This window comes from Orcinus orca, chromosome X (assembly GCF_937001465.1).
Source record: "Orcinus orca chromosome X, mOrcOrc1.1, whole genome shotgun sequence".
NCBI classification, from domain to species: Eukaryota; Metazoa; Chordata; class Mammalia; order Artiodactyla; family Delphinidae; genus Orcinus; species Orcinus orca.
This window is the reverse complement of record NC_064580.1, coordinates 56,555,885-56,569,902: the sequence shown is the minus strand read 5'-3', so window position 1 is coordinate 56,569,902 and position 14,018 is coordinate 56,555,885. Positions and strand designations below refer to the sequence as shown.

The window sequence follows — 14,018 nt, the reverse complement described above, 5'->3', positions numbered from 1 at the left end:
ACTAAGATCAGGAACAAGACAAGACTGCTCACTCTCACCACTCTTATTCAACATAGTTTTGGAAATTTTAGCCACAGCAATCAGAGAAGAAAAAGAAATACAATGAATCCAAATCAGGATAGAAGAAGTAAAGCTGTCACTGTTTGCAGCTGACATGATACTCTACATAGAGAATCCTAAAGATGCTACCAGAAAACTACTAGAGCTAATCAATGAATTTGGTAAAGTAGCAGGATAAAAAATTAATGCACAGAAATCTCTTGCATTCCTATACACTAATGATGATATATCTGAAAGTGAAATTAAGAAAACACTCCTATTTTCCACTGCAACAAATAGAATAAAATATCTAGGAATAAACTTACCTAAGGAGACAAAAGACCTGTATGCAGAAAATTATAAGACACTGATGAAAGAAATTACAGATGATACAAAGATATGGAGAGATATACCATGTTCTTGGATTGGAAGAATCGACATTGTGAAAATGACTCTACTACCCAAAGCAATCTACAGATTCAATGCAATCCGTATCAAACTACCACTGGCATTTGTCACAGAACTAGAACAAAAAATTTCACAATTTGTAGGGAAACAGAAAAGACCCCATATAGCCAAAGCAATCTTGAGAATGAAAAATGCTGGAATCAGGCTCCCTGACTTCATACTATACTACAAAGCTACAGTAATCAAGACAGTATGGTACTGTCACATAAACAGAAATACAGATCAATGGAACAGGATAGAAAACCCAGAGATAAACCCATGCACATATGGTCACCTTATCTTTGATAAAGGAAGCAAGAATATACAGTGGATAATAGACAGCCTCTTCCCGTGAGCCATGGCCGCTGAGCCTGCGCGTCCGGAGCCTGTGCTCCACAGCAGGAGAGGCCACAACGGTGAGAGGTCCGCATACAGCAAAAAAAAAAAAAAAAAAAAAAAGACAGCCTCTTCAATAAGTGGTGCTGGGAAAACTGGACAGGTACATGTAAAAGTATGAAATTAGAACACTCCCTAACACCATACACAAAAATTAACTAAAAATGGATTCAAGACCTAAATGTAAGGCCAGAAACTATCAAACTCTTAGAGGAAAACATAGGCAGAACACTCTATGACATAAATCACAGCAAGATCCTTTTTGACCCACCTCCTAGAGAAATGGAAATAAAAACAAAAATAAAGAAATGGGATATAATGAAACTTACAAGCTTTTGCACAGCAAAGGAAATGGTAAACAAGACCAAAAGACAACCCGCAGAATGGGAGAAAATATTTGCTAATGAAGCAACTGACAAAGGATTAATCTCCACAATTTACAAGCAGCTCATGCAGCTCAATAACAACAACAACAAAAAACCCAATACAAAAATGGGCAGAAGACCTAAATAGACATTTCTTCAAAGAAGATATACAGATTGCCAACAAACACATGAAAGAATGCTCAACATCATTAATCATTAGAGAAATGCAAATCAAAACTACAATGAGATATCATCTCACACCAGTCAGAATGGCCATCATCAAAAAATCTAGAAACAATAAATGCTGGAGAGGGTGTGGAGAAAAGGGAACATTCTTGCACTGCTTGTGGGAATGTGAATTGGTTTAGCCACTATGGAGAACAGTATGGAGGTTCCTTATAAAACTACAAATAGCACTACCATATGACCCAGCAATCCCACTACTGGGCATATACCCTGAGAAAACCAAAATTCAAAAAGAGTGATGTACCAAAATGTTCATTGCAGCTCTATTTACAACAGCCCAGAGATGGAAACAACCTAAGTGCTCATCAACAGATGAATGGATAAAGAAGATGTGTCACATATATACAATGGAATATTACTCAGCCATAAAAAGAAATGAAATTGAGCTATTTGTAATGAGGTGGATAGACCTAGAGTCTGTCATACAGAGTGAAGTAAGTCAGAAAGAGAAATACAAATACTGTATGCTAACACATATATATGGAATCTAAGAAAAAAAAAAAGTCATGAAGAACCTAGATGTAAGTTGGGAATAAAGACCCAGACCTACTAGAGAATGGACTTGAGGATATGGGGAAGGGGAAGTGTAAGCTGTGACAAAGTAAGAGAATGGCATGGACATATATACACTACGGGACATAAAATAGATAGCTAGTGGGAAGCCGCCACATAGCTCAGGGAGATCAGCTCGGTTGTTTGTGACAACCTAGAGGGGTAGGATAGGGAGGGTGGGAGGGAGGGAGTTGCAAGAGGGAAGAGATATGTGAACATATATATATGTATAACTGATTCACTTTGTTATAAAGCAGAAAGTAACACACCATTGTAAAGCAATTATACCCCAGTAAATATGTTAAAAAAAAAAAGAAGATGTGGCACATATATACAATGGAATATTACTCTGCCATAAAAAGAAACGAAATTGAGTTATTTGTAGTGAGGTGGATGGACCTGGAGTCTCTCATACAGAGTGAAGTAAGTCAGAAAGAGAAAAACAAATATCATATGCTAACACATATATATGGAATCTAAGAAAAAAAAAGTCATGAAGAACCTAGGTGTAAGTTGGGAATAAAGACCCAGACCTACTAGAGAATGGACTTGAGGATATGGGGAAGGGGAAGGGGAAGCTGTGACAAAGTAAGAGAATGGCATGGACATATATACACTACCAGACGTAAAATAGATAGCTAGTGGGAAGCCGCCACATAGCTCAGGGAGATCAGCTCGGTCGTTTGTGACAACCTAGAGGGGTAGGATAGGGAGGGTGGGAGGGAGGGAGTTGCAAGAGGGAAGAGATATGTGAACATATATATATGTATAACTGATTAACTTTGTTATGAAGCAGAAACTAACACACCACTGTAAAGCAGTTATACTAGAATAAAGATGTTAAAAAAACCTTTATTTAGCAACAGTTAGCTGTAAGGGGTACTCATAAGTAAAGGATAGAAAGAGAGGGGCCTTAAGAGTCTATCAGCAACAGAAAAGTAGGTAGAGACTTCTGCTGCTAATTTGTATTTCTGAATTCTCCACATGAAACCACCAATTCAGTTGAGCCTGTGACTTGAAGATGAGGTACATAGGATCTAGAATAATTCCTTCCCACCATCCCTGCCTATGTCTTCAACTCAGGGCCTTGATCTAACCACACTCCTGTAACACACAGGTCTTCAGGCCTGACTACACCTTAAACATACCATATTTCAAACGAAACCCACAATCCTCCCTAAATTCTGATGACTACACTTTCAATCCTATCCAACAGGCTATTAACACATACCTTAGTCTTATGTAACTTGACATCCATCATTACTAATTCGAGTTTTTTAAGTAAAATAAGAAAAAAAGAAAGTAGCAAAGTGTTTTTAAGTATTTTGTTTCTGTTTTTTGTTTGTTTTTAGAAAAAAAGTAGTGAAATAGAAAAAACAGTGAAAAAGGGAGTTTGGCAGGATTTATTCCTGTTAATAAACTAGGGTGCTAAATTAACACTCCCCAGCCTGCTGCTTAATATGTAGGTGAGTCAACAATATCACTGCTTCCCCTAGATATCCCAAACTGTATCTCACAGTTCACATTTGGGGCTTATACCTCTTTTACAGGTTATAAGGGGTCCAATAAGGCCAGTAGCAATGTCTCGTGGAGCATCTACGTGAGAATGATAGATCCAGGTGAGGCACGCTGGGTCAGCATCAGTGGGTGCATGGCCTTCTGGAATGGTCCAGTTGTAGATGTGGCTGCCTCCCGGGGGAACAGAGTCATCAGCTTTCAGCCAACCAGAGGAACCATCTGGATATAAGGATCCTAGAAAATGAAATTGCATATGTTTAGTCCCAGGGTGAGTGAGAAGGAGCCTGGCAGATGTAGAAGCCAGGAGAGGGACGTATGGAATACCTAGTTCCAGTCTTGTGGAAGGTAGAGTTCTAAAGTTCAGCACAGTGTTCCTCACAACCTAAGGAAGGCACAGATTCAGGTAATATCTAGCCAAGAAACCTAGACCTCAAATCAACAGTGGGTAGAATGCTAGCAGCCCTTGGGGAAGGAGCTATGACCATAGAAAGTGCTATACAGCCTAACCTAGTAAGGCTCTAGTGCAAAGCCAATGGAGGCAAGAGAGAAGAAAATATTCCCTTCCTTCAAGCACTCACTTTGAAAAACAGAAAGCAGACAATCACAGAATTTCCATTTAAAAGCAACTTAGTGATCAATTGATCTATTCCCATGTTATGAAAGAGAAAACAGAGGAAAAATAACTTGTCCACAGGGAGTTAATGGTCAAGTCAAGACCTTCTGAGTTTGCTCTCTATTCCCCTCACTCACCGTTGTGTCAGTACTATAGGCCATTGGGCCTGGGATAGTAGGAGATACAGATGAGTAAACTGATCTCCCTCTTAAGAAAAACAATGGGCCTTTTGGAAGACTGTGGCACAAGAATAATGCTCCCTTACATTCACAGAACACCCCTCTCTTTTCAAAACACAGTCAAATATTTTACGGAAATGCCATTCAAGTAATTCTTTGTGATAAAAGGTAAATTGAATCTCTACATTCTTAATGAAGAATTTGAGGTTCAGAGAGGGACAGTGACTTGCCCAAAGTGACAGTGTGTGAATAGCAGAACTGATAACAGTACCCAGCCATATTTTCTCTGAGGAGAGTCCCTGCCACTTCAGATCAAAAAGGAACACTATCTTCATTCCCAGCTCCTCTCCCATGGCAGTAAAGAAAAAGCGATATTTGTTGTAGGTAGGAGAAAAAGGATGGGCTGATTTACCTTCTGAGTCTTTCTCATAGAAAACACCATGGGGGTGGATTGTGTAGGGACGTGTGGCAAAATTCTTCAGGTGGATAAGAATAATATCTCCCACCTCAGCCTTCAACACTGGCCCCAGGAAGCCCAGCCAGGCTGGCTGAACCATTTCATCCATGTATGAACCATCCCTGTATTCCTTGTAGATGGTCTTCTTGTAGCTGCTCCCTATTCGGTTCTTGTCAGACTTCAGGAAGTTGGAAGCTACTCTGGGAAGGAAGGAAAGGGAAAGTCACAATTTTGCCTTTTTCCAGAGGTGGCTGACCAAAATGTGTCCATCTTTGTTTAGGGCAAAACAAGAGGAAATGGGATTGTACTGATCAAAACATGAAATCTTTACGTTAGAATCTAATTGTTAGACAATGAGAAGTATTAAGTTAAACCATATGAATTTGCTGATATTTGAGCAATTTTAACCTACAAAATAGACAATTTCACTCAGTAAATCCTAATATATAATAATGTGGAGGCAACCAACTATGGACAGACTCTTTTTAAGTGATCAACTCCCTATCCAGGTGGCCTAACTTAGTGCTGCCCTTCTGTATATGGGAAGTCTTATAACATAGTGGTTAAGTTCACAAACTCTGGAGCCAGGGAGTTTCAATTAAATGCCAATATTGCCATTTCCAAATCTGTAGGACTTTGAGCAGGTTACTTAACTTCTCTATGCATATTTTCTCCATCTGTAAAAGGAGATAACCATGGTACCACTTATTACTGGTGACTAAAATAATTAAAATACATAAAGAATTTAGAAAAGTACCTGGAAAATAGTAAAATCTTAATAAATGTTAACTATTACTTCAAGGTATTGGAGAAGGGGATAACAAAGTTATCCTTCAAAGATACTTTTAATACAGACTCTGTGACGCCAAAACTAGATGAGTAGAAAAATGGTTTGTTAAAAAAGAGAGCTGTTTTTCTTACTCTAATTCTTCCTAGAGAGCTCTGAGATGTTACAGTCAACTTTGGAAAACTTTGAGGCTTTGGAGAGACAAATCAATTCATGATCACAAAAGATTTTTTAATACATAAATTCGATTTTTTTCAATGGGCATTTGTGGAACACCTGCAAAGCTCTAAAATCAAGAAAGGTTAATCCTGGGCTTCCCTGGTGGCTCAGTGGTTGAGAGTCTGCCTGCCGATGCAGGGGATACCGGTTCGTGCCCCAGTCCGGGAAGATCCCACATGCTGTGGAGCGGCTGGGCCCGTGAGCCATGGCTGCTGAGCCTGCGCGTCCAGAGCCTGTGCTCTGCAACGGGAGAGGCCACAACAGTGAGAGGCCCGCGTACCGCAAAAAAAAAAAAAAAAGAAAGGGTAATCCTGTAGGATCTGTGAGAGGCAGAATGGTGAGAAGAGTACCAGCTTTGCATCCACATTACCCAGGTTCAAATCCTAGCTGTCCGTTTACTAGCTCTTGGACTTGAGCAAGTCATTTGATCTCCCTGAGCCTCAGTTTTTTCATCTATAAGATGAGAATATTCATACTCACCTCCTAAAGTTTCTGTAAGAATTAGGTGGGACAAAGTATATAAATTCCTAGTACAGTACCTGTCACAAAGTGTTACATAAGTGATAGCTATTGCTGTTATTTCCTTGATTGTAAGGCTGATCTTATTTTTTCTCATTTTTACATATCTTAAATCAGTATAGTTCCACTGAACTATGGCAGCATACATATACTACACACATCTTACAAACACTGTATATATATCATGTTTTTTCTTGCTTAAAAGCTAAATACCTATTATTAAAAGAGCATTGTGGATATCACCTTAGAATCAAGGCAATGTGGAATGACCTTTAGGACCCTAAAAATACTTAGGCATCTCACTGTGGAAAAGCGAACTCCATATGGGATACTGGCTCCTGAGTCAACTAGTTGTCTTCTCAGGAAATGTATCACTGGGCTTATGGCCCAGAGAGATCAGGAGCTGGCTGCAACCACACCCTGGGGAAAGGTCTTCAAGAGCTACCTATTCACCTCAAGAGTGCCCCTCCCTAACTCCATCTTTAATTCCACAAGAGATTAAACCTACGTGTCACTGTCCAGAGGCTGGTTCGTGATGACATTCCTTCCCTTAGGAGCATAGTTCCACTGCACGTCCTGGATGCCCAGATAGTAGACTCTAGTGGCCCCATCAGTCAGTCGGGGCCACAAGGGTTGCACGAACAGCAGAGCCCATAGAAGATGGCCTGGCTCCATGGCCCACATTACTCTGGGAAACAGGCAAATGAATAGCTGTCGGTATAGAAGAAAGAGAACAAAGGGGCTTTGCATGTGTCTCGAAAAGTAAAGAGGCAAGAGCCAGACTGAGTGACTGAGAAAACAAAAACCGATTAGCCTAGAATCTCTGCCTTACCTTTTTCCTTTCAACAAGTGTTCAAGGATCTCTACACATTGGACTTTGGAGGGCAAAGTTAAAAATCACTTGTACTGACAATTGTGTATCACTTTCTTCAGAAGAGAAATCTGGATCCATTTTCTTCAGCAATGTAGAAAGAAGAATATACTCTAGCCCAAAAATTAGGAAACAGGCATCAGTAGCCCGAATGAGCCACTGACTCACTCGGTACCCAAATCAGGTCACTAATTCTCCCTGTGTCTCTGTTTTCACCATTGTCACTTTCCATCCTCTATGAACTGTGTTTAAAAACAAATGAGAATTCGCCAAAATACATTTATTAGGATGTTCATAGACCCAAACTGGAAACAGTCAATATGTCCATGAACACTATAATGGATGAGTAGATGATATTTTATTCATATAATGGAATTCTATATAAATGGTAATGAGCAAACTAACACTATACATGAAAATATGGATGCCTCTCACAAATACAATGGTGCAGAAAGAAACGAGACACAAAGGGTACATATTGTATGATTTCATTTATATAAAGTACAAAATCAGGCAAAACTAATCTATGCTGTTAGAAGCCAGGATAATGTTTTCTCTTAAGGTAGGGATCAGTGACTAGTAAGGCAGAGGAGGAAGGCTTCTAGGAAATGTTCTGTTTCTTGATTTACTTACTGGTTACATGGGTACGTTCAGTTTGTGAAAATACACTGAGCTGTGAACTTAGCACATTTATCAGAAGAAATGTTCTCTGCTGGTTCTCTGCCATGCACAAATCCATTTAATGTGTCCAATCTTGAGTCAGAGTTAGAACTAAGCTTCTAACCTTTCATTCTGATACATCAGCCAGGCAGTTAGACTTTTGGGGGCTGATATGAAGCACTCAGTCATACTATACACAGCCACAGTCAATCCCAGAAACACAGGTGACATAACATAAACACAAATATACATACACTTGCATGCATATACATAGACACATGCAGTCTTATCTAAAAGCAGAGATGCAGACACTTTCATCCACACTAGAACCACAGTGTCACACAGAACCTTAGTCACTTTCAAAATAATAATAACCTACAATGGAAAAGAATCTGAAAACGTATATATATATATATATATATATATATATATATATATATATATATATATATATATATAACTGAATCTCTTTACTGTACACCAGAAACACAACATTGTAAATCAACTATGCTTCAATTAAAAAATAATAAAAATAAATATTTATAGTGTGTGCATGACATGTCAGACATTGTTCTAAGTGCTTTACAGATTAAATCATTCAATCTTCACAGCAACACTATGAAGCAGATGCCATTATTATCCCCATATTATAGAAGGAGAAACCGCAGAACAGCAGTATAAGATAATTTGTCCAAGTTTACCTAGTTAACAATAAGTAGAGTTGGGTTGTGAGCTCAGGGAAGTATAGGTCCAGTGTCTATGCTTTTTTTTTTTAATTGAAGTATAGGTGACTTACTATATTATGTTAGTTTCAGGTATACATGTTCGTAATTACCATACTATACTACTTTTCACAAAATATACTTGCACACACAGAAAACATGTACAGACATATCTTGCTTTATTGTGCTTCACTTTATTTCACTTCACAGACATTGTGTTTTTTACAAATTGAAGGTTTGTGGCAATTCTGTATTGTCAGATGATGTTTAGCATGTTTTAGCAGTAAAATATTTTAAAATTCAGGTATGTACATTTTTAAAGATGTAATACTATTACACACTTAATAGGCTACATTATAATATAAAGATAACTTTTACATGTACTAGGAAACCAAATAATTGTGTGAAGATTTATTATGATATTAACTTTATTGCTGTAGTTTGGAACCAAACCCACAATATCTCCAAGATAAGCTTGTATATGCCTATAGCTATAGTTATATCTGAGAAAACCCCATACATTCTGAAACATGCAATCATATGTAGTTGTGATCACTTCCAGGAACAGACACATATATTCATATGGGCAGAGATGCATCTAATCAATATAATTCATGATGATGATAATAATGATGGTAACTATCATTCATGCAGAAATTACTACACACTAAATGTGATGCTCACTTTTTTATATATAAATTATTTCACTAAATCCTCAACCTAAGCACATGATATTAGGGACAATTAATCAAAAATAGAAAATCAAAAATATGCACAGACTCACACGTGGATAGGAAATCCCCAGATATTTACCCTGATTGATAAACAGAACTACAGATTTCCCTACATATTCTCAGACCCCTCCACACAAAGTAGTGGCCCAAGTGTGTAATCCCCAGTCTTCATATGACATTTGGAAGAAAGCCCTTGATATGTGGGAGGACCTGTTTTTGGATTCCTCTTCCTAAAACCTGGCTTTCCTACTGACCAATTGTGTAGCCTTGGATGATATTTAGCCACTCTGGACCTGTTTTCTTATCTATAAAATATATCTAATAATATAAGCCTTGGAGAAGTAAATTAGAAAATTACATGTAAATTCCCCAGTACAATTAGTGCTTAGAACATAACAGACAGTAAATGTTGGTTTTCTTCCTCTTCCTTCTCCATCCTGGTGACAGTTTGTTAATTTATCCTTACTGTCTCCCACACATCTTATGTTCTATATTTCAACTCTAAGGGCTAACTTAAATCCTAACTGCTCCAGAAGACCCACTCTAGCCTCTCCATATCACTGTTCTCTGAAGAACTATTTACTCTCTATAACACCCAAATACATGAAGTGAAACTTTGTATTATTATTTTCTTTGTCTCATAAGCTGCCTCATGAACTGTCTTTATTTACCAGATTGGACTATAAACTCCTTGAGCGTGGATGTCACATCTTAGAGGTCTTTGTGTAACTACTGGCAGATATGGTGATGGGGGCCCTGTAGGTGTAACATAAACAGCTACTGCTAAAGTGACATAAAACAACATAGACATACATTTTCCCACCAGTTGACTTTAGTCAAGTTCGCCACTGGTTCAAAGAGTAACCTTAGTGAGCCCCAGTTTTCTCATCTATAATATAATAGAGCTGGACTATAACTTACTTTTGGGGGGTCATGGATCTTCGGGAATATAATGAAATGCAAAAACACAGAACTACAAAAATGTTTTATATAAAGAGCTCTCAAAGAGTCTTTCTAGCTCTCACATTCACTGATGAAATACAGGTGCATTCACATGCACCAACATAGAGTACCACATATGGATACACAAATATCATGTCCTCAGCAAGGAGGGAGTGTCCTTGATTCAATGAGAATCTGAATGCAACATGCACCTCTTTCAAGCTTCCTTATCAAAGAGGTGTCAGCAAGGCTGTTGTGCCTTAAACTAACGTAGAGAGAAAACTGTCCCAGGTAAGAGTTCCACAATTGAAGAAGCACATTGTTAACTTGGAAATATTCCCAGAAAAGACTGGTATAGAACTTCAGCAATAAATGAAAAATCATTCAAAGGGTGACTAATGACCAAAAGGACTAGATAATAGAACCTGGGAAAAAATGCAACTTAGCATTTGCCTAGCACTTTCCACTGTACAGTATGTTTTTCATATCTTCCATATTATTTAATTCTCACATTCTTGTGAGATAAGGATTTTCTTCCCCATTTTGCATTGAGGACACAGGCTTTGGAATCAGATTGCCTAAACAAATCCTGGCTTCGCTTTTCCTAGCTCTGTGACTTGATAAACTGCTTCACTTCTCAAGCCATAGTGTCTTGATCTTTGAAATAGAATTTATATTATTTGCTACATCTCAGAGTAGTTGTGAGGATTAAATGAATTAAGATCTGTAAATGAATAGAACACAAATAAGTACTCAAGTGCACAAGAGATCAAAAAGTATTAGTGGCTATGATTATTACAGACAAGGAAATAGCTTTAGAAATGAAAATTGCCAGATTCACAAAGCTTTAACATTTTATGGATAGCCATAGCACATACACACTCATAAGTTCCTATATACAATAGCACATTGTAAGCATATAGGCACATGTATATGGCTGAGATTAATTTCTTTGGAAGGAAAATGATATATGAAAAGAACCAGAACTTTTGAGTCAGATAAACTTAGGTTTGAGTGCTGTTTTCAGCTGCGTTTGAAAGAAATAGCACCAAGGACTTAGTAGGTATCTGATAAGTATAAGTTTTCACTTCTTCTAGTCACTAACTTCCCTTTTTATTCCCAAAGCTGCATTTGTTGTTGCTACTTTTATTGTTGTTTTTTTAAACTTGGTTTATCATTATAAAACAGAAGAAAGGGAAAGCCCATAACATTCTTTTAGAATCACTTGGATATTTCATGGTAAAATTGAAAGTCTTTAGACTCTAGGAAAATAGATTCTAGTTATGAATTCATCATTTATTAGTTGTATGACATGGAAAAAGTCACCTAGTTTCTTGAGCCTTGATTTCATCATCTCTTAAATGGAAATAATCTCTGCTTCAGACTCCCTATTAGTTTGCTATGAAGATAAAATGAGATGAAGGATTTGAAAGCCCTATATAAACTTTTCACTTGGACAGGGCTATTTTTTTTCAGCTGAGCCCACAGGAGGAGGTCTTATAGAAAGGCCAGACTGAGGAGGAAAAATAAAAGGGAAAGGTAAAAGGAGAAATGAAATAAAGTGAGCAAGAATCCTGGAGGAAAGTGAAAAAAGAGGGCAAAAGGAGGAGGTGCTCAAAGGAGGAGAGAGAAGAGAGAGAGAGAGAGAGAGAGAGAGAGAGAGAAGGGATTTCTGGGATACTTCTAATTAGACATAGTTTAGTCAGTGTACACTGAGACTAGTCAAAACTTCCTTTCCTGGCATCCCAATGTTACCTGGGCCTGGTCTCCATCATCCATGATAGTTTTCATCACTGTTTTCCCTAGAATTTGCAAGTTGATCCTTTAATGAGACAATGCTCTTCACTCTGAGTTTGAATAGACTGGTCTGGACACTCTCATCCTAGACAAAGGATCACTCAGCTGGACACAGAAATGCTGAGCTATCCTTGAGGTTTCATCTCCAATTTCAGAAGTCTTACTAATAGAACCCTCCATCAAGATTGACCTTTTGGTCCTCCACTTTCTTAATGCTGTGTGGTTTTTTATTTACCTTGTGACTCAAAATAGGGGATTTTCTCACCTTCAGAGGGTATGGGACTTTACTGGAAGGGAAAATGGGGAGAGTGTTTAAAGTCTCAAAAGAGTAGTACAAGTACAATTTATATTATTTTTTAATCATTGTCACTGTATCTTAGTATGTCAGAGATGGGAAAATGGAGGCCCACAGAGGAAGAGACTCACCTGAAATCCTGAGAGCTAGTACTAGAACCTAAGATCCTCTAGCCTGGCAATCATGTCCAGTATATTATCACCATACTGTTCCTGGGACAATATGATTTCACTACATATTTGCATTTGTATTAAGGAGGTTTCTTTATTTCCTCACACCCCATTTGTGGTATAATAGAAAGTATACTGATTTGAAACTAGAAAGGCTGGATTCAAATTCTCTTTCTTGCCTGTAATAGCTATGTGACCTTTCAACAAGTCACTTTCACCTATTTGAGCCTCAGTTTTCTCATCCAGTTGGGGGTAATATTTATTTCACAAGATTGTTTTGAGGCTCAAACAAAATAATGGATATATGAGCCCCTAGCAAAGGGCTTAGAATACAGTAGATGCTCAGTAAAAAACTGAATGTATTTTAGATACATACATCCACAAAGACCTTTAGAAACTATATTTTTTCAATCCCTGATGTGACATATAGAAAACTGAGACCAGAGAGATGAAGGGGCTTGCTCAAAGTCAAGCAGCCAGTTACTGGCAAAGCCAGAATTTGAACCCATATTTTCTAAAATATTTCTTCTACTTAGGCACTAAGTGTGAGAAATAATTCAGATTTTAAGCTGATAGCTTAGTTCAGCTATAATTTACTGCCTTACTTTGTGCCAATCTGGATCTCAAAGTATGAAACTAAATGATCATTTTTAAGTGCTTGAGCTTCCCTAGTCCTCAGATCCATTACTTCAATAAACCCCACAAACTGTGAGACAGAAAATGAGCACACTATTTCAACAGGAAAATTAACTACTCTCTACAACTCCAGGATCGTCTCTGAAACAGCTGAGCCAGTGTGGTCCTGGCCATTTTGGTGAGAGGAACAAAGAGAGCGTATTGTCCACTTTAACTTTCCTGCACACCAAGCCATGCTTCCTCCAACTTCTCAGCCACTGACTTTCTCTTCTAGTGGCCCAGGATTCCCCTAAACCAAGCTGAATAAAGGTTTTCTTCAAAGAAAGGGAGGCAAGGTAGGGTTTGGAAAGAGAGGGGAAAAAAGCTTACCTTTGCTGCAGAAAACACTTCCATATTCATGTCAGTGGCCTAGTGATGCTAAGCTGCAGACCCCAGCATGAGTCTGCCAGCCCTGCTCAGTCTGTATCCTGGGTTACAGAGCCTTTCTCATAAATAAAGTCCGGGGCTCCAATTTGGCTGGTATTACTGGAGAGGGGTGAATGGAGGCTGGGGCAGTTCTAGGTGACCTCTTTTCCAGAAACTAAACTGCTGGAATGTCTTGTTCTGGGCCTGGTTTGGTACAAAACCCGGGACGGTTCTTTGACCATATCCGGTGTTTTCCAAATCCCGGTTAGGATCTCCAGAGGAATTACAAGAGGGTGGGCTGCACTTCTCTTATCTCAGCTTGCTAGTTGGTATTTGCTCAGAGGGGGAAGGAAATGCACTGTCACTGTAGCCAGTCAAAACTCACAGGATTCCAACAGCCTCATTTAAGGAATAGAGCCCTCTGCAAGGGTTACAAGATGTGAAAAGAG

The 14,018-nt window shown here is 38.4% G+C and overlaps 1 protein-coding gene across 5 annotated transcripts in view; it reads right to left on the bottom strand.

The window, feature by feature from the left end:
* The window catches only part of HEPH (hephaestin), a 91,404-nt gene extending 77,671 nt beyond the window's left edge, over nt 1-13,733 (bottom strand). For 4 of the 5 annotated variants that reach the window (XM_033412488.2, XM_049704580.1, XM_049704582.1 and 1 more), the window contains exons 1-4: nt 13,534-13,733; nt 6,846-7,048; nt 4,768-5,012; nt 3,585-3,797 (exon numbers count right to left, since the gene is read on the bottom strand). In XM_033412488.2, coding sequence (XP_033268379.1) covers nt 3,585-3,797; nt 4,768-5,012; nt 6,846-7,048; nt 13,534-13,563 — 691 coding nt within the window. In that variant the 5' untranslated portion in view covers nt 13,564-13,733. The remainder of the gene's footprint in view (nt 1-3,584; nt 3,798-4,767; nt 5,013-6,845; nt 7,049-13,533) is intronic. The other variant, XM_049704581.1, reaches the window with a different exon arrangement.
* Between the last annotated feature and the right edge of the window lie 285 nt (nt 13,734-14,018).